The sequence below is a fragment of the Heloderma suspectum genome, chromosome 3 (genome assembly GCF_057233095.1).
Source record: "Heloderma suspectum isolate Gila_16-S chromosome 3, 16-S_ref, whole genome shotgun sequence".
Taxonomy (NCBI): domain Eukaryota; kingdom Metazoa; phylum Chordata; class Lepidosauria; order Squamata; family Helodermatidae; genus Heloderma; species Heloderma suspectum.
The window spans coordinates 109,356,107-109,376,950 of record NC_139460.1 but is presented as its reverse complement, the minus strand read 5'-3'; the positions used below and the strand labels follow the sequence as shown (position 1 = coordinate 109,376,950).

At 43.1% G+C, this 20,844-nt stretch overlaps 1 protein-coding gene across 10 annotated transcripts in view; it reads right to left on the bottom strand.

Annotated features, from left to right (window-relative positions):
* Window positions 1–20,844, bottom strand: part of CTPS2 (CTP synthase 2) — a 128,572-nt gene that overhangs the window by 7,587 nt on the left and 100,141 nt on the right. For 8 of the 10 annotated variants that reach the window (XM_084844101.1, XM_084844107.1, XM_084844102.1 and 5 more), the window contains exons 15-17: window positions 6,044–6,099; window positions 5,087–5,183; window positions 1,619–1,763 (exon numbers count right to left, since the gene is read on the bottom strand). In XM_084844101.1, the coding sequence (XP_084700227.1) occupies window positions 1,619–1,763; window positions 5,087–5,183; window positions 6,044–6,099 (298 nt within the window). Of the gene's footprint in view, window positions 1–1,618; window positions 1,787–5,086; window positions 5,184–6,043; window positions 6,100–18,863; window positions 19,134–20,844 lie in introns of those variants that run through there. The other 2 variants (XM_084844104.1, XM_084844105.1) reach the window with 2 other exon arrangements.

Below are 20,844 nucleotides of genomic sequence, written 5' to 3'. Positions count from 1 at the left end.
CCACCCACATTCCCTCCAAATACCTCTCAATCAATAAGCTCCTATTACTTCATTCCAAATACAAGTAGATTCTTTTTAAGAAAAAGGAGGTTTGCTTTGTAAATGGATTGATTGGCTGACTGGATGGGAGAAGGCAGAGAGAAGATCTGCTGCAGGCAAGGAAGAAAAATCAGTAATGGATTTCTCCGGTAGAGATGGAAAGATGGTCTGCTTAACCCCAGCTTTGAAAACAGATGTGTGCTGTGCTGGGGCTTGCTTGGAAAGTGGGAGCAATGTTTAATTTTCAGAAAGAGATCTGCAAGGGACTCGGGCTTATGGAGAACAATGCCACCTGTGCTATTAGATTTCTTCTTAACACTGTGGGAGGGGTGAGCTGCCACTTGCTGGGTGCAACAGGGAAAGACACTCTGCTTGTCTTCAGAGGCATTTTTACTATATTCTTGCTGGCTAGTATAAATCATTTTTGGCTACTAAGTCCAGATAAAATTTGTAGACAACTGTGGATCAAGTCATAATTTAAAATGGCTTAGGTGATCAAAATAAAACACAACACTGTTATGATGATATAGGTTAGCTACCTAGTTGGTTGTGATGGTCTTAAAACAAAGGAGGTCGGACAGATCCAAAGCTTTAAAAAAAAATCAAAGCCCACGGCCTAACTATTTTAGGCTGCAATCCAAAACAGTGTTACTTGGAAGTTAATACTACAGAGTTGATATGATTTCAAAAAGAACATACATTTCTCTCTTATTGTCATGCAAAAGGCATTTATAATTTTTTTAAACATCTCAGTTCAGATGTTTATTAGTAATTATACTAATAAACTCAGATTATTAGTTCAAAACAAATGAAAATTAAAACCACTGTATTTCAAAAGTCCATAAAACAATGCCCCATATATCAGACATTTACCTTTTAATAATAAAGCAGCCATAACATTTTTAAGATGTGGCACTTTAAAATATAATCTAAACAAGGTTATACTTTGTTACAAATTGTTAACGCTCCAGCTAAGAACTTTCTTTATAAATAACCTTGGGAACATTTCTGATCCAAAGATCTTTTTGTATGAATGGAAGGCATTTCTTCTCGCATGGGGTGAAAAGTGTTGCCAATTCTGCTGGTCCCCTGTCTGCATCCCCCTTGCAGCCTTAAAAAGCCACTCTGGAAAGTCCGCCATCCTTCTGGAGCCAGTCGGGGGTGGGGGGTTGGAGTGGTCAGTGACAGCTATGTGAGCAGGTGTCTTTTACTCACTCACTAAGATCTTTGAATCCTATAAGACCACTACAAATAGGATAGGTAAGTTAGAAGTTCAAAAATTCCCTATGAAAACTAGTTTATATATTGCAAGACTTGTGATGTAATTAATTCCATGGGACAAAAGGATGGTGTTCTTAACCCCCATATATTTGTCTCAAATGAAAATGGCCATATATGGATTCATCAAATTACCCTCATGATTCAGTATTTTTCTCATGTAGTAGTAGTAATAATAACAATAATAATGATAATAATAATAATAATAATTTCAAAGGTAACATATTTCTAGAGTTGCATATCAATGTTGAAGGTTATTATCAAGCATCACTCAAGCAAGCAAGCAAACAAACAAAGTTACCTAGGAGACAGTTTGCATCCACGCTGCAAGTATGCACCGAGCGACCCTGTTGCAGCAAGCAAGAGACCAAGGTAGGCAGGTGAAGGTTTCATAGGTCTTGAGGAAAACTCCGGATGGAACTGGACACCAATGAAATATGGGTGATCTACAGATAGATCATAGAGAAAACTGAAGTGGTTAATAACTTTATTCTAAAAAGCTACTTTTTAAAAACTGCAAGGAGCCAAATATTTAACACAAAACAATACTAATTGTCCAAGAGCCCATGTCAAAATACTTATGTCATAAGGTACAGAAGGTTTGACTGTCTGGACATCTTACAAAAGTTGTGGCATCTCCCAAAATGCTGGTCTTATATGCAACCACTGGGGGATTTAGAGGGTTTGGGCATACCCCCCGTTCTGACCCTTTCCAAAAGGGGATAATTAATTACGTCATAAGGTACATGGCTGAAAACCATTTGGTAGAGATCACCTTCCTGTATCTTAAAATATCCAGTCTGACTGCTTTACATGGGGTGAACCCCAAATCAGAGCATTTAACATTATCAGATTCATAACTATTTTCAATATGCATAATACTGAGATTGTGAACTATTTTAGCAATGAAGTCAAAGTAAAGTATTGTTTTGACTAAAATAATACTTTTGTATTTATTTATATCAGTTATAGAAACTTTGAAAATAATTAACACGCAACCCCCAGAAAAGCCCAATATAAATTCCCTATTCCCAATTGGTACCAGTTTCAGCCATGTACCTTATGATGTAATTAATGGTCCCCTTTTTAGAGGGCTCAGAACAGGGGTACAAGTCAGATTGGGCAGTCTGGAATTCTAAACACTTTTCCCCCACAGATGTTGTTTGTTTCACCGATGTACCTTACAATGCAATTACTAGCCACAAAATAGAGTTTTTTTGCTGCCCCCACAAATGTCCCAGCAGTTGTGCGTAAGACTGGCAGTTTTGGAAATGTCACAACTTTTGTAAGATGTCCAGATAGTCAAACCTTTTGTACCTTATGACCTAAGTATTTTGATATGGGCTCCTGAACTATAAGAAATAATATTACAAATGACTGAATATGCAATTAATGTAATTCTGATCTTACACAAATGAAAGTAATCACATTAGGATTTAGACTTTTAGAGTGCTCAAAGAGCTTCATATACATTATGTTTCTGTTATCCTTATAACAACCCTCTAAGAGAGGTTAATGCATTTGGGACCTGCAACAAAGTTCTTCTGTGCACTGTTCCAGTCAGTCAGATATGCCCTCCTCGAAGCTACACCATTCCATTCCCTATCCCACCCAGTTTTCTGTTCTCCCCTCCACCTTTAGTCAGCATTCCATGACCAATGAGTATGCTCACTGTGCTGTTTTTAGGATCCCCATCCTTAGTTTCTTTTCATGCAATTTGTAAATGTCACAAACACTGCCATTCCCCAAGCCTGTGTGTTTTGGTTAGATAAGTAATGGCACTCAGAGCCTGAACATGGGAAATAGAGCAAATTCATACCTAACAGTTAATCATCCCTAAATCAAGATAGTTTTGTCTAGCTTAATCCTGTTTAATTTTGTATTGATGCACTCTTTTCTTCTACCCTATCTGGCATTATTTCACAGAAAGTCTAGTTTATAATCTCAAGAAATAAGCCTTATACTTTATGTACATTATACAATTTTACATTTTTACGTTCTTTCATCTGTTGCTATTTGTAAGTTAATATTTTTTCAATAAAATAAAAACAAACATCCACTTCCTTGAACCCCCACCCTCTCCCCACCCCCTTGTAATACTTTTCTTTCAGCTGAGTGGTCTATGCTGTGATGTAGGTAGAGGTAACCGTAATGAAAGAACCTGTAGCCCCTTCCTTGCAATCAGCTGTTTCTCCCGTTCAACTGAGAAACACTTGTCATGGAGGAGCGGTGTTTTACTCTCTAGAATTAAACACTCCTCCTCCAGCATATCTGAACTCACTATTAACAACATTTGTTTTGACATCTGCTCATATGCTTCGCCCACTAGTGGGTAAGACAGCTGTATTCCTCTGCTTAGGTGATTTGTTTTCTGCTACTAATGAAAAGTCTTGCCTTGCCATCCAAAATGTGTTCTAGAAAATCATTAGAGATTTTATTGCTTCTCTTACTTCTTTCATAGCAGCACACTGTTTAAAAACACAATCATATTTCATCATACTCTGTGCATAAATATTTTCAAGCAAGACTGATGAAATACTTTCTCCCACATTAGTGTGTATATCAAAAGTAATCTAGCAGAAATAAAGTGAATTCATGTAGGCCGTTATTTCCTAATAACTACATGAAAATTTCCAAAGTGTCAAACTGTACATTTCATGCCATAGTAGCATGAAATTATAGAAATCGTTCTTTGTGACACAAGCTGGTGCCTAATTTAATTACTGTCCTTCAGGTTTTCGTAATTAGGTAAATGTGCATGTCTGGTTTTTTCAGAGAGATAGTTCTAAATCTCTGTAATTATTCTGTTTTTAATATCAATAATTATACCCTTGTGGCAAAAGAGATGTATATCCCTACATTTCAGATACTGACAGATGGCAGTGCTGAAATTCATGACTTTACCATTCTGAACACATTTATAATAAACATTAACCACAGGAGAGAGAGAGAGAAATTTTATAGAGAATTTAAACTTTGTGGTTAGCGATCAGTAGAAAGGTATGTGTAAAATTACCTACAGTTAGCAGCAACAGATTTGAAATGTAAATGGGTGTAACTGAACCGTACAAACATAGGTTATGAACTATTTTGAGTTCTGTTTAAATATATCAAATAAATACATATTTAAAATGTGCTATCATATGAGAAAGAACATTTCCCCCCTTAAGTTAGACTTGACACATATATGCAATACCAGTTAAAGGTGAGCAGTTGTTAAACTGTAAATCCTGTCTCCATAAAATCAAAGCAATTAGCTCTTTCTTGGTATCTGATAAGGATTCTGAGCTACTTGGCAAATCTGTGTTAAACAGAAATGTACAATGCTTTACAGCTTTACCAGCCTAATCTATCAGTGACCAAAAAGACTACCAATAGAAGGATTCAACAAGGGATCATCTACACTTCCTTCTAGTACCTTTTCCTTTAGAGAAAAAGGCACCATAGGACATCATCTCCAAAATCAGTCTGACTGGCTGGTAGCTGAACTAAGAAATATATATTCTTCCTATGGGGACCTGTATGCTATAATTTAGCTAGCTGCTAAGTCCAAGCAAGGTGAGTCTCTCCTCACAAATATGACTTCCTAAAACAATAACTCAAACCTGCTTTGTTTAATTGATTTGCTCTTTTTAACAGAAGACTGAATGAGAACTACAGGTAAGATTCAGTGAGACCTATCCAATGTATGTCTATTAAATGCATTTCTGTGCAATGAACATTCCATCTTCCATATACATAAGATGTTGCCAAAAGCTGACGTCCTTACCATTCAGTTCAATGATCTCCATTCTCTTCCCTTCAGTGTCATGGCCAACGAATTTCAAACCTTTCTCTTCAAAGAAGTGAGTCAACTCAGGGTTTACCTTGAACAGGGGAAAGCAATGAAAGAGAAGATAAATATTGCTTCAATCGTGCTTAGATGAATATCATAATACTAGTGGAAATGTATATCCAGATATGAATCTGTTGGCAGTGCATGTGGTGGCTACTCATCTGTGATCATCACTCTTGCTGATGCTTCCCAATGTTTTATTTACACCCACAACAATTTCAGTGGTCAATGGCAAACCACCCCACTATACAGTCTGCCAGGAAAATGCCAAGGAAAAATGGCGTCCCTCTAGGGGTCAGTAATGACTCAGTGCTTGCACAAGAGGAACCTTTCCTTTTTTTTCTTTAACAATAACATAATAACAATACAATAATAAACTGGTTCAGGCAACATGGCCTCTTGCTTCCATTCCCTCCCCTTTAGGTTTCCCCCTCCCTTCTCCATATCATCCTCAAAAAGTAAAGGTTTCATGTATATAAGTAAAATCATTAAGCAAAAATCGGATAAATAAATCTGGCATAAAAAATAAATAAAAATAATAATTAAAAAACATAAAAAAGGCTTATGTCATGTATGTCTCTTTGCTGGCCTGCACTAGTTTTGCAGTGGGTCATCAGGCAAACAGTAGCCCCTGATACACTTTGGCTGTTTAGGCATATTATGCAGATTTCTTTGTAGAGTTCTTTGAAGGAAAAACAAAAGAAAATGCTGATTAAATGCAATTCTGTCATATCGTTTTGTAGCATAAAGTTTTCTGCTGTTCTATTGAACCTTAAGGGATATACCGCATGGCCTTAATATGCATACCTGTTAGAATGAACAGAAGTACTGCCCTCAATCCAAACTGGGCATGGACGATAAACAGTAAAAATTATGTTAGCTGTCACTTACCTCATAACGATGCCTGTGTCGTTCCTCCACAAAAAATTCATCACCATAGAGTTTCCCTAAAAATAACACAAAAGTAACACAATTTTTGAGTATTGTTGATACTAACATCAACATTTTTATCTATGACCTTAGAGTTTCTAATCAGTTATATAAGCATTTACTTGACTAGATATAGCCTAACAAGCCAACCTCCTAGACCAATTTTTCACATTCTAGATGTAAAACAAATAGGCAGAGATGCTCAGAACTTTAAAATAGATTTTTAATAGAACCTGCCCCTTCACCCAGGAGTGCTACAGAGGGACTCTGCCACAGATAACCAGATACCTCCTTCATCTCATGACACATCCACCTGAGTAATATACATATATAAGAAACAATCCCCAGGATATTTGTACAGTTTAAGAAAATAGGGAAGGTAAAGATTCTATTAGGGTCTTCACTAGACTGGAATAAGAGATATTTTGAGGTTGTGACATTTGCATCTGCATAAAGCTGTGAAAGGGGAGTAGAGGAACACAGTACTGCATTTTACTGTGTTAGCAAACACAGGAAGATACAATAATACTTCAAGAAACCTCACATCACAGACTATTTTGTGTCCCTTTTCTCTCAGCCCAGACTGTTTTCTGCACTTCCAATTTTGTGGTGAAGCATAAGCAGGGACATGGGAAATTTCCATGCAGCTAGCCATTTATCAGGGATGTTTGTGAAATTCAGTGGAAAGAATAGACAGGATGGGACCTCTTCCAACTTAAGTGATACACATGTACTATTACAAGTGTTGAAACTGGTAAAAAAAAGTGGAATGGTGTGTGAACCCAAAGAGACTCTATGCTTGCTCTACCCTCTCCCTCATGTATGGGAAGAACCTCAGTTCATGTGAACCTTACTTTTTGCACTTGTATATTTACTTCTTCACTCCCCCACCTTTCCTGAGCTGATACTAAAAGTAGTTACAGTGGCAGGATAACTAATCCCTTGGAAGACAGAAACAAAATTCAAAGTGATCTTGATAGACCGGAGTGCTGGGCAGAAAACAACAGAATGAAATTTAATAGGGATAAATACCAAGTTCTCCACCTAGGAAAAAGAAACCAAATGCACAGTTACAAGATGGGGGATATGTGGCTCAACAACACTACAAGCGAGAAGGACCTTGGAATTGTTGCCGATCACAAGCAGAATATGAGCCAACAATGTGATGTGGCTGCAAAACGGCAAATGCTCTTTGGAGCTGCATTCATAGAAGCATCGCTTCCAAATCCCGGGAAGTACTAGTTCCCCTCTACTCAGCACTGGTTAGGCCTCATCTGGAGTACTGTGTCCACTTCTGGGCACCGCACTTTAAGAAGGATGCAGACAAGCTGGAGAGGGTTCAGAGGAGGGCAAGAAGGATGATCAAGGGACTGGACTCAAAGTCCTATGAAGAGGGACTTAAAGAACTGGGTATGTTTAGTCTTGAGAAGAGAAGACTGAGGGGAGATAGGATAGCACTCTTCAAGCAACTGAAAGGTTGTTACAGAGAGGAAGGCCAGGATCTCTTCTCGATCATCCCAGAATGCAGGACACGGAATAATGGGCTCCAGTTACAGAAGCCAGATTCCAGCTGAACATCAGGAAAAACGTCCTGATTGTTAGAGCAATACGACAATGGAACCAATTACCTAGGGAGGTGGTGGGCTGTCCCACACTGGAGGCATTCAAGATGAGGCTAGACAGCCATCTGTCAGGGATGCTCTGACTTGGATTCCTCAAATGAGTAGGGGGTTGGACTCGATGGTCTTATAGGCTCCTTCCAACCCTACTATTCTATGATACTACCACATAAATTATTATGCAAAATGTTGAGTAGCATTAAAATATACAGATAATGTATAAGATATGCAGAGCAGAGCCTCTTGCTGAGGGTGAAAGTGAAGAGTGCAAAAGCTGGTTTGAAACTCAACATTAAAAAAACTAAAATCATGGCATCTGGCCCCATCACTTCCTGGCAGATAGAAGGGGAAGAAATGGAAGCAGTGACAGATTTTAATTTCTTGGGCTCCAAGATCACCGCAGACAGTGACTGTAGCCATGAAATTAAAAGACCTTTGCTCCTTGGGAGTAGAGCTATGGCAAACCTAGACAGCATAGTAAGAAGCAGAGACATCACCTTGCCGACAAAGGTTCATATAATCAAAGCTACCGTTTTTCCAGTAGCAACATATGGCTGTGAGAGCTGGACTATAAGAAAGGCTGAGTGCCGAAGAATTGATGCTTTCGAACTGTGGTGCTGGAGAAGACTCTTACGAGTCCCCTGGACTGCAAGGAGGTCAAATCAGTCAATCCTAAAGGAAATCAACCCTGACTCCCATTGGAAGGACTGATACTGAAGCTGAAGCTCAAATATTTTGGCCACCTAATGCGAAGAGAAAACTCCCCGGAAAAGACCCTGATGCTGGGAAAGATTGAAGGCAAAAGGAGAAGGGGATGGCAGAGGATGAGATGGCTAGATAGCATCACCGATGCAATGAATATGAACTTGAGCACACTCCGGGAGAGTACGGAGGACAGGAAGGCCTGGCGTGCTATGGTCCATGGGGTCACAAAGAGTCGGACACGACTTAACAACAAAAATTCTTTCTCAAACTTGCCTCAGTAATAATCGGAAGCTCTAGAAAAGCAATATAGAAATTTTTGGTTTCTACATAGCATATTTATTTATAAAAGTTGTGCTTGCTACTTGAAAATAGCTGAATTGCTGTAAATCCAGAACTTCCATGCTATGTTCACACTGGCTAGAATAAATTGAAGGAAGTGTTTTATTTTGAAACTGCATATAGGCTTTTGTTACAGTTTAAATTAGTTTTTTTCTTACAGGTTCTTTTGACCACATGTGTCAGCTTTAAAGGCTCAGTGGTATATCACATGCTTTGCTTGATAAAAGGTCCCAGGTTCAACCTTCAATGGCTTGGGCTAAGACTACATTATTTGCACTTAATTCCCATTGATATCAACAGGATTTAATCAATTGTCCTATTTATGTCAGTGGGTCCTAACTTCAACTAACTTAGGCTGGATTCAACCTAGCAGATCGCACATAACGATAATCCACGGTATGGGTTGTTGAATTCTGGGTTGTCGTGATGTCCAAATGCAGTCACACTAATAAACCACGTTTTGTTAACCAAAAAATATTGTTGGTTACTTACCGGTAAAAGGGGTTTCTTTGTGCATGTAAAACAGTACCTTGAAAGAGAGCAGTTGGAGAGATACTGATTTCAGGGGCTTGAAGAGTGATGTCAAGGTTGGATCAGAGCCCATAGAACCCCAAAGCAGTTCTGATTCTGAGGAAGAGTGGGAGAGGAACCCGCGCACTGTTCAGAGGTGCAGCCGGAGGGAGAGCCCCTCCCTGCTCACATTCATGAGAGTGGTAGCGACCCTGGCAGGCAGGGGGAGGGACAATTGGCGCTTCGGGACACTAGGTGTCAGCGTAGGGACAAGCGGGAGAAGGAGGGCGCAGAGAGGAGGCGCTCAACCCACTTGGCACGATATCAACAGCTGCGCCCCGATGCTCCATGGGAAAGGGGCGGACGTTCGCCTCCTAGCCCTTAATCCAGAGGTTTCCCGCCTCTGTCCTCCAAACAGAGATCAACTGATTTCTCTATGGCTAGAAACCTCTGTTAGGCAGCTCTCTAAAGTTTCCCTCATTAGGCTCATGCAATTAGCATCTGTAAGTGTCATTACGTTGAATGGAAATAAAGCCTTGGAAAAGAGCCCTATCATCTGTGTGTTGATTCTGGCTACTTGAGGATTTCAGAAGGCAGCAAGGGTGCTCCTGACAGGTGGCTTCTGAAGAGCTGAACATACTTTATGGAGATCCCAGGAAGGGACACAATGTTGAACTGAAGGTAACTTTGAAAAAGCTCTGCACAGGAACTGTTTAAGCAAAGGATGAGAGCCCATGGACCTATCTGGGGGCGGGGGGTTGACAAAAGAATAGATAGTGTGGAAGCCTGATACTTAAGCATATTAGGCTCGTGACCCATAGCCAAACCGTCTTGCAGAAATGCTAAAAGTTCTGAGATTCTGGCTTTTTGAGCCCCAGATCCTTTTCCTAGTTCACCAAGTGGAGAATATCTTCCACATACTCTGGTAAATTCTGCAGGTAGACGGTCTTGTAGAGGCCAATATAATCTTGATTACCGTGGGGGAGAGGTCTGCTTTGGCAAAACATTTCTGTTCAATTTCCAGACATGTAACCGAAGCTACACAGGGTTTGCGTGAAGGAAATAGCTTTGAGATACAGAGGGAGGGGCCAAGGAGAAGCTGCTGCCAGACTGATCAGGTCAGGAAATCAGGGTCTCCGTGTCCAAAAAAGGGAGCCAATAGAATAAGTCTTGCCTTTTCTTCCTTCACCTCCACAGAGCCCTGGAGAGAAGCGGTTGAAAAGCATATAGAAGCCCAGTCGGCCATGGAGAAGACAGAGCGTCCATCATCTCCGCTGCTGGAGATCCATAATGGGAAAAGAACCTGATGACCTGGTGATTGGCTTCTGATGCAAGCAGGTCCACCTGGACTCTCCTGAAACATGAGACTATCTCTTTGGATGCTTTACCCAGAAGTCTTCATTCTCCTTGGTTTAGCTGTTTCCTGCTTAGCCAGTCAGCCAGTCTCCCCCGCTTAGGTATTCCTCCTAAGAAGGATTCTAGGTGATGTTCTATCCAAAGAAGGAAGGAGTCCGCCTCTGCCTAGAGGTCTGGAGACTTGGTTCCTCCCTGATGGTTGATGTGTGCCTTTGGCTGTGACATTGTCTGCCTGGATGAAGACTGATTTGAGAGGAAGTACTTGGGTGAAGTGTTGAACCACTAGCCTGGGCACCTGAAGTAGGTTGATAGGAAGCCATGACTCCCCCAAGGACCAGGTTCCTTGAACCATCCTCCCTTTACATAGAGATCCCCAACCAGAAAGGCTGGTGTCTGATGTAATCACTGTTTTGGGAGGATCCTGGAGGGGTACCCGTTTCTCCAGAAGAGGACAGGGGAGCCATCAGCAGAGGAAGCTCAAACAGTTCTAAGCAGATGAATGTTCAAGTGACGTCTTGAAGCTATGTCGTTTTGGAAAGGAAGCAGAGCCCATTGTAAGGGACGAGAATGAAATCTCGCCCAAGGAGTTACCTGGAATGTTCACACCATGAGGCCCAAAACCTTTCTTAGAAGAATGAGGTCAGCTGACTTCTTGAAGCAAATCAATTTGACTGCAGCTTGAATTTTGGAGAACCTCTCTGGAGAGACTAGGGATATTGCCGAGATCTGTCGCAGACGCCAATGAGGCCGGATTCTTTGGAATCCGGCCTCCGGAATCCACGGCAGAACAGCCCCACTTACCTCCAAGCCCAGAGGATTCCCTGCGGAACGGCACTCCAGCTCCGTGCCGTAATACAGTAATGGTGTCTGCCATTACCATATTCCTTGGGTTAATACAGCCGCCAATGGCGTAGTGGATGCCACTTGCGGCTGTAAAGCGCTGGTGTTTACGTAAATAGAGCCGTAAACGGCTGCAAGTAGAGTAAACTCAGGGCTTTATGGCCGCAAGTGGCGTCCAATACTCCATTTGTGTCTATGTTTTTAACACAGATGCAAATGGTGCTGTCAAGGGCTCCTTGGAGGGCTCTCTCAGTCTAATCCAGTAGCCAAGTCTAGACACAGACAAAGGGATTCTTTTCAAAGCTTTATTCTTCTTTTACAACTTAATAACTCTACAGGTAGCAACTAGATCTGAGCAGCAGCATCCCTATGCCCTAAGTTGGAACAGTTGGTCCCCGTTTGAAAGGCAATTACTGGCAGACCCCTGAATATAAGGACTAGGGAGAATCCCTCCCCTTTTCCCTTGGATCCTCTGGGCGCAACCGTTCTTTGAGCGCGAACCCTTTGGCGTCGCTCTCTGCGTCTGCGCCGCGCATCCACCCAGTCTGCTATCTGTGCTGAGACACTCCCTGGACTGCTTTCTAAACTAGGAATGTGGGTGGGAGGAATCTCTGTCAGCTGTTGGTCCTGGGAAAAAGGAGCGTGCTCCTCTCCCGAAGGAGTGACTGCTCTTCCTCAGCAGCAGAACTACTCTGGGAATCTATGGGCTCAGTGTCCACCCTGACAGGTGTATCGGACGCCACTTGCGGCCGTAACGCCCTGAGTTTACCCTACCTGCAGCCGTTTATGGCTCTACTTACGTAAAAACCAGTGCTTTAAAGCCACACATGGCATCCACTACGCCATTTGCGGCTGTATTAACCCAAGGAATATGGTAATGGCAGATGCCATTACTGTATTGCCAGCACTGCAGAGCAGGAGTGCGGCTTCGCGAAATCCTCCAGATGCGGAGCAGGCCTGGAGGATTCCGGAGGGGAGGAACGGATCGCCTCCCCCCCAACGGACACCATTGCGGAACAGACGGTGAGTCTATTAAGTCCCCCAGGTGGAGTATTTTGTGAGAGGGGAGTAGATGACTCTTTTGATTGTTGACCAGAAAACCAAAGTCCTGAATGGATGCGATCATTGAGGTAAGGGTATACTAAGACCCTTTGCATGTGAAGACATGCCACCAAAGTGACCATGAGCTTTGTAAATACCCTGGGACCTGAAGCTGGGTCAAAATGCATGGCTCTGTATGGAAAATGGGACCCTTCGAAGGCAAAATGGAGGTAGTGCCGATGGTTGAGGAAGGTAGGAAAATGGAGATAGGCTTCTCTGACGTCCACTGAAGTCATGAAGTCTCCTAGGCAAAGAACTCCTTTGATGGACAGAAGAGTCTCCATCCAGAACCAGTGGTAACAGATGAAGTGGTTGAGAAACTTGAGATTTAAGACAGCTCTGACAGATCCATCTGTCAGGGTTGGATCGGAGCCCATAGAGTCCCAAAGCAGTTCTGATTCTGAGGAAGAGAGAAACTGTGGGAGAGGAACCCACTCGCTTTTGAGAAGCGCAGCTAGAGGGAGAGCCCCTCCCTGCTCACATTCCTGAGAGTGACAGTGACCCTGGCAGGGAAAGGGAGGGACAACTGGAGCTTCTAGACGTGGGGTGCCGGCGCAGAGACAAGCGAGAGGTTGCGGGCGCCGAGAAGAGGTGCTCAGCCTGCTTGGCGCAATGACAACAGCTGCACCCCAATGCCCCATGGGAAAGGGGTGGACTCTCTTCTCCTAGCCCTTAAGTTCAGAGGCTTCCTGCCCTTTTCCTCCAAATGGAGACCAACTGACGCTCTAAAGCTAGAATTCCCTGGTAGGCTGCTCCCTTAAGTTTTCCTCTTAGCCTCAGGCAATTAGTGTCTGTAAGCATCATTAGGTTGAATGGAGATAAAGCCTTGGAAAAGAGCCCTTTGATTCTGGCTACCTGAGGATTTCAGAAGGCAGCGAGGGCGCTCCTGACACCATCTTCCTTTGAGACTGTAAAGAAGTGAGAACAAAGCCCTAATCCCTTCACTTCTAGAGGCAACGGTTCCACTGCCACAATATCTAGTAGAGGGTGGATGGCCAATTTCACCATCTCCCTCTTGGCTGGATTTGCTGGGGCTGGTGATGGGAAAAAAATAGTGGGGAGGTCGAGATGTCAGCTCCAGACGCAGACTTGAGCAAAGAGTCTCCAAGGACCCAACAATCTGTTCTGTTGGCCTTTATTTCCTTCTCGAGAATGAGCCCACGTGGGCAGGTGGAACAAACATCTCTTCCTTGCCCAGAGGTTTTGGAGAAACGAAACAGCTGGCTGGTATGGTAAGGATAAAAAGATATCCTAAAGAAATGCCTTTCTTCCTTCTTTCTTGCCATGGGTATGACCATTTTCTTATCTTTTGATTTGACTAGGACGTCCTTTAAAGATTCATCCCGAAAGGGCTTGCCCCAAATGAAAAGGCTCTGATGCTAGTCTGTATTTTGAAGGAGGAGCAGCTTCCCAATGGCAAAGCCAAAGGAGTCTTCTAGCAAACACATCAGCTGCCAAGGATCTAGCAGACAACTGAGCCACATTAAAAGAGGCCCCAGCAATAAAAGCTACCACTCCAGAGACCCTGAGAAGGGTCTTATGTTATCTGGATGGATCATGAAGTGCCCTGTCCAACACATCTTCTAACCACAGGTGGGAAGGTCTAGCAAAACCCAATGCTGAAACAGCCACCCGAATAGGCAGGGCTGCTGCTTCATGGGCCTTCTTCAAACCAGTATCCAGCTTGCACTCAACTGTTTCCTTGAGCTGCACATCCATATCTTTCGGGTGAAGAGCATGATTCAACAGAACCGCCACAGGCCCATCAATAAGCGGGTCCTTAATTTGATCCATCATAGGCTGCTCTAAAACATAATGTTTGTTAGCAATAGCAATGGATTCCTTGTGCTACAAAGGATAATCCAACTCATCTCTAATCACTTTTGGGGTAAGAGCGGGCAGCTTCACCACTTTGGTCTTGGGCTGAGGATCAGGAAAGACAGCTGCCATCCTAGAAGTAGAAGGTTGAGGAGCTTCCTCTGAAGGAATCACATCTGAGGCTGCCAAAGATTTACATAGCAAGGGAAGGTCATGGGAGTCCTGGAATAAGTGATAGGAATCAGGGTCCTCGAGGTCAGACTCACCAGTCCACTGCTCTTCAGACAGGACAATTAAGTCTGCATCATTCTCATCTGGGTTAGGAGGGTCCAGATTTGGGTTGCACATGTTCTTTTTCCCCCTAGGCACATCACGAGGATCTGGAGATATATGAACCCTGTCTCAAGCTGGAGCTGAAGGAGCCTGTGGAAGCTCCTGTGACATTAGGAGTGTCATAAATGAATCTGAGCATGTGGAAATGTTTGGCAGCTCAGATTCAGAATGAGAACAGCCAGAACAGGGGGAGGCAACCTCCCCAGTTAGCCCAGATACAGAGAGCCTTTTTCCCCAGGACCTTGACTCACAGAATGGTACAGGCTCCCCCATTCCTCCACCATGAGAACACAAGTGGAGAAAGAGGAGGGGGCAAAGGATGTGACTTGAGGGACGCGAGAGTCGGTCGGAGAGTGAAGCGGGAAAAGTTAGGGGCAGAGCTAAGATGCTCTGCCAGGTTGGCCACTCATGATAGCCAACGTAGGAGAGAGCCACCCTAAGGGAGAGGCATCCCTGCAAAGCTAGTCTGGCCCTGAAGTTCTTGCCTAGACTGCTGGCAACTTTCCTAACTTCCATTTGTATTCTCTATTGATATTTGTAGATGTGTGGATTAGCTGGTTCATTGCGAGTTTCCTAGAATTTGCATTTGTAATTAAGCTAGTCCTTAACCAATAAAGTAGTGTTGGCCTGGAGCTTTGTTTCCTGGAGTGTGTTGACTGTGAAGGAAGAGGACAGAGGAACATGACAAGGAGAGAGCCAGAGGGCTGAACAGCATTTCTAGATGCAACAAAGATGATCAGGGGACTGGAAACAAAGCCCTATGAAGAGAGACTGAAAGAACTGGGCATGTTTAGCCTTGAGAAGAGAAGACTGAGGGGAGATATGATAGCACTCTTCAAGTACTTGAAAGGTTGTCACAGAGAAGAAGGCCAGGATCTCTTCTTGATCATCCCAGAGTGCAGGACACGGAATAATGGGCTCAAGTTACAGGAAGCCAGATTCCGGCTGAACATCAGGAAAAACTTCCTGAGTGTCAGAGCAATACGGCAATGGAACCAATTACCTGGGGAGGTGGTGGGCTCTCCCACACTGGAGGCCTTTAAGACGAGGCTGGACAGCCATTTGTCAGGGATGCTCTGACTTGGATTCCTGCATTGAGCAGGGGGTTGGACTCGATGGCCTTGTAGGCCCCTTCCAACCCTACTATTCTATGATTCTATGTAGCAGACATAGAAAGGGTTAAAGGCCTAGAATGAACCAAGCCATCCTTAGCCAGGTCAGCTAATAAAGCCTCCTTTAAGCACTGTAGCAGAGAATGTGGAATTTCCAGAGAAACTGAAACCTCCCAGACTGCTGCTTAACTGTAGGGGTTTCGGAGGGAAAAAACAGTGGGCCTGGAGGATGATGCCCCTGTTCCCCTTGTTTGTGAACCCCTGAAACATCCGGGGAAGATTGCATTGAAAACAGACTGCCCAAATTCCCAGCCAAGTCTGCCTCTCCATCATCAGAGAGATCTTCATCTGTCCTAAGGCTCCTTCTGGCCAACTGCCTGGAAGACCACGTAGCAAAACCTGGGCTCCCGCATAAGACCAGGCTCCCCACTCCTTGTCCTCCTCCCAAACGTTCAACATCCATACCAGCCGGGGCTGTATTTTTGCAGGCACTCAATCTTGCTCTGAGCCCTGCTGAGGAAAACTCCCAGAGGTGGAGAAAAGGGAGCTCCGGATGCGACGCAAAGGCTTGCTTTTTCATAAGTTGTAGACAGACAAGCTGCTTCAGCGTGAATGGAGGAGGGTCAGTAATGGCTGCCATTACTGCCTTCCCGTCGCTCACAGAAGCCACATGGAGGCTGCTTGTGAAGAGCCCAAGGAGACTGCCAGGCGAGATTTGTGAGGAGATTTGTGGGCAGAAACAGACTTTCCTTTGCTTTCCCCATAGCAAGTGGCAGAGCCGAAGGCACAAGAGGGAAAAGGCTGACCAAATTGGAGGGGAAGGGGCGGTTGGAGATGATGAAGGTAGCTGACAAGAATGGAGAAGTTGAGGGGTTTGTTTGTTTTTTACTGTTTCCCTTAAAAGGAAAAAAAAGATTGGGAAGGGAGGAAAACAGAACAGACAATAACACACGGACGTGCAAAAGTTAGGGAGAAAATGGAAAAAAACAAACCTGAGTCAGAAGAACGCAGAGAGGTGAATTCATGACCACTTCAGTGAGGCAAAATCACAAAACTGAGCTTCAAAGGCAGGAAAAACAGTTAAAAGACATAACTGGGGCAGCGATTTTGCCTTTGACCATTAGCTGGTGCATAAGACCCACCTGTTGTACTGTTTACAATCACAAGAGAAACAACAAGGAAGAGAACCTTTATTGTTTGGCTGTGAACTCTTGTTTGTTTAAATCATAGGTTGTCATTACGTGTGAAGCCAGGGGGAGGGGGCATTCTGAGTTCGGAAAGATTAATAGGTGTGTGTGTGTGTGTGTGTGTGTGAGAGAGAGAGAGAGAGAGAGAGAGAGAGAGAGAGAGAGGAGTCATCAAAGTATTGGGGAGAAAAGGAGAGCGCATTACTGTAAGATGAGTCTTTTATTTTAATTGAGATGCAAGACCTCTAAAATGTTGAAAGGTGTTTCCTTTGTTTTGGTAAAAGAATTTTTACTACGCACTGCCACAACGATAAGAAAGGGCTATATTTCTCTGAATGCAAGGCTTCTACGACTTTGCCTAGGGTGGGGTCCTTCCTCCACCTCCAGGCAAAGTGCAGGAAGCCTTTCTTCATGGAGCTGGTAGGAGCCAAGGAGTATTTCACGCCATGTGTGTAGAATAGACCAATGATAAGCAGACAGCTGCTGTGGTGATGCCATGCCAGTACTGCAGCACTGCAAAGGTGTTTGGGATACAGGGAGGGAGCGAACAAAGGAGGAGGAAAACGAACAACGAAGTGATTGAGAAAACAAACCATGGTTTGTTCAAACATCTGCCAGACAAACCCTGGGTAGGGCAACAAACCATGGGTTAAATAAAGTTTAGGTTAGCGTTATGTGTGGACCTGGCCAATATCTCCATTTACAAAGGTATCAGGGCTAGGAATGATCCGTACTTATGTTCTTTGAAGACCCACTGCCAGTCAGCAATGTCGGTCCTGGGTAAGATAAACCAATGGTCTAACTCACTATAAAGTAGCATGTTATGTTTCCTTATTCAGAAAAAGCATATTAATTGGAAAGAAAACAGATGTAAATGTTAAGATTAACCTGAATGTTTCACCGTAACTATATACATCAATATTTCTCAATTTGTTCTGTGAGCCTCCTCCAAAAAAGTAAAAAACAGCATGTGCCTCTGAAGTTAAAGCAAACACGCGCATCAAGTTATCAAAAGGTTCATGAATAAGAGGGGCTGTTCCACTGACTCCACAGCCACCAATCTTCTACTAACAAAGGATTACACAGCCAAGCAGCTTCTGTCTCTTTGCCCAATCAAGACAGTTACAAATGGGAAAAGAGCCAGGAAGGAGCATTCATCTCCCATAGCAACTGAAAGTGCCTCTTTAAGGAGGTTTGAGAGATTAAGTTCTACATGTATCAGTCAAATGCCTCTTTCATTTAAGAACCCCTTCCAAATAATGCCAGGATATTTTAATTATAAAGCCAGAGTATTATAATTATGTTTTCTGGCTCTTAAATACAGCCACACTGCCTTCCTTGTCAAAAACAATGTTAGGTAAAAGTGAAATTAATGCAGCTTACAAGAAAATGAATAGGTTAATAGGTTTGCTCTTTGACAAGCTCATATCTTGAGTGGCATATGTGGTATTTATTAAACCAGAATGCTGGCAGAATTTTTTTAAAGTCAACTTTCAAATTAGAATGGAAAAACTGGAACAAATATGCAATATTTCAACAACAATAAAGGAAAAGTTGCAGTGAGACTGTGCTTAGAACTTAGAATATGAAGTACAAAGAAAAACAAAGGAGGTCAGTTTGAAAAGAAGATTAGATGGTGATGTATTTAGGACCACTGGTCTGTGTTAGAAAATCTAATCTTGTAAAACTAGGCTTTTCTCTTGCTCCTGCTTTGCTTCAAACTGTGCAAAGTTCTCATTATGGGGAGAGAATACAGAAAAACAGACATACAGTTCCAAACAGGTGATGGACTACTAAAAATATTTACTTCAAATTCAATCTCATTTTAAACTGCAGAACCAAACAGCTGGAGATATGTGGTATGTTCTTCACAGTTTATTTGAAGTTATTCAGCTCAAGTCACTTAGTACAATATAGCCTTGTGTTCATCCATTGTTGTTATATACAGTTGGTCTGACCTCTCCATTCTAGCAAATAACATCTTAAACTCAAAAAAATCAACCATTCTGCATTTCCACTGTTACAGGCTAAAATCAATAAATCATGTTGCATAAAATGGAGAAGTGTACTTCTAGAAAGCATACATCACAGCTTAAAAACCAGTGAACAGATGAGGAATTAACTATGCAACCTGTATAAAGGACAGAACAAGCAGATGAGAATGTAATTAGAACATCTTTCAATTTAGCAACCTCTCACACATTCTTTTTTTAAACACAAATCAATAGCATGGTTGTAAAAACAAGCACAGCAACATTCAACCAACATATTAAAAACTCTGCTGGCTTAAGACCAGAGTTAAGGCTATCTCATGTTGGCTCAAGCGCCACAAAGCCTGGAAACTGGAAACTAAGGCCGATGCCTTAACTGATGTGCGCTGTGATCAGTAATGAAGTTGTGCAATGTCATAAACTGTGCTTGCTTACCATCTATGCACCCACATCTTTCCTTGCTCTTTCAAGCCCAAATCCAGATGGGGAGGATGGAGTGCCTGGGACCAGCAAAAATGCCCCTTGTTGTCCTGGTCCTGTATTGCCTGTAGAGCCTACTGTACTGTTAGAAGAATTGTCCTGTGAGTTGACACATGCCTGTTTGTTGCTTATGTGAATAGCTGGAAACACAGTTAAACAGTGGGTTAAACAGTGAGGCTACATGTTTCATAAGGCAATACAGAACCAGGACAACATGGGGCATCTTTGTTGACTAAAGATGTGGGTGCATGGAGGCTAAGCAAGCACAATTTTTGATATTGCACAACATCATAACTGATTACCTCTCCCTTCCCTGAGCACCATGGCATCTACACTGTTCAGAGAATTCAGGGATGGGAGGGATGTTTGCTCTTGAACTGATTTTTTTGCAGGAGATGCAGGCAGAAGCTGCTGCAAAAGCTCGAGAAGGGACAGAACCTACCCCTCCCTTCTTCCATATTTGGGGACAGGGGGAAGAGAAAGGAGAGGTGGCTTTCATCCCACAAGTTGTTCTTTTGCGGAAAGCACCAGGAGTGTGTTGATGCTGCCATATCCACCAAAAACTCAATAGGAAAGGAGAGAAACCATCCCTCCCTTTTCCACCCTGGCCACTTGCTCTTTGCTGAGACTATTTTAAAAAGCAGAACTTGCGGGATGGAAGCCGCTTCTCCTTTCTTGCCCATTCTCCACAGATGAAAGAAGAGATGATTTCATTCCTGTAGCAGCCATATCGAGGGTCAGACTAAGTAGCCTCATGCTTCATGTTCTTGCTGAGCTCTTTCTCCCTTAAATATATTGTTGTAAGCTGACGAGACACAGGAATTTCTTATCTTGTCAACAAAGGCTAAGGTCATAGAATTGTATATCTTGTTCTCTGCTGTTCTCTGCTTATCATGGCTACCCTATTAACACATTTCTTGTATTATAAACAATGGTGCTAGGAGAAGAAATGTTGAGGACTGCAACCCCACACGGGAGGGAGAGGAGGAGCCGTTTCCTATGTGTCACAATATCTATAAAAACAATGTACTGATGTAAATCGGGGCTTCTGGCTCTTTGGAAATGATTCCAGCCTTAAGCCCGCGCGTTAAATAAAAACTCTTTTTCCTTCACTCCGTGGTCTCTCTGACTCTGAGTTCTGCAACATAAATGGTGCCATGACTCAGATGTGGCAGGCTCTGAGACAGAGGTGGCAGTTGCCTGCTCTTAATCGCCGCACCGGGAGGGAGAGCTTGGCGCACACTCCCCTTCTTGGCGCCACCGACCTTTTTGTCGGGTGAACGGGAGAAAGCCTGTGCCGGGACCGCCCAAACGGCAGCGAGCAGCAAGAGAACCTTGGCAAGCGGAGGAAGGAACTTGAGCCCTGCCTGT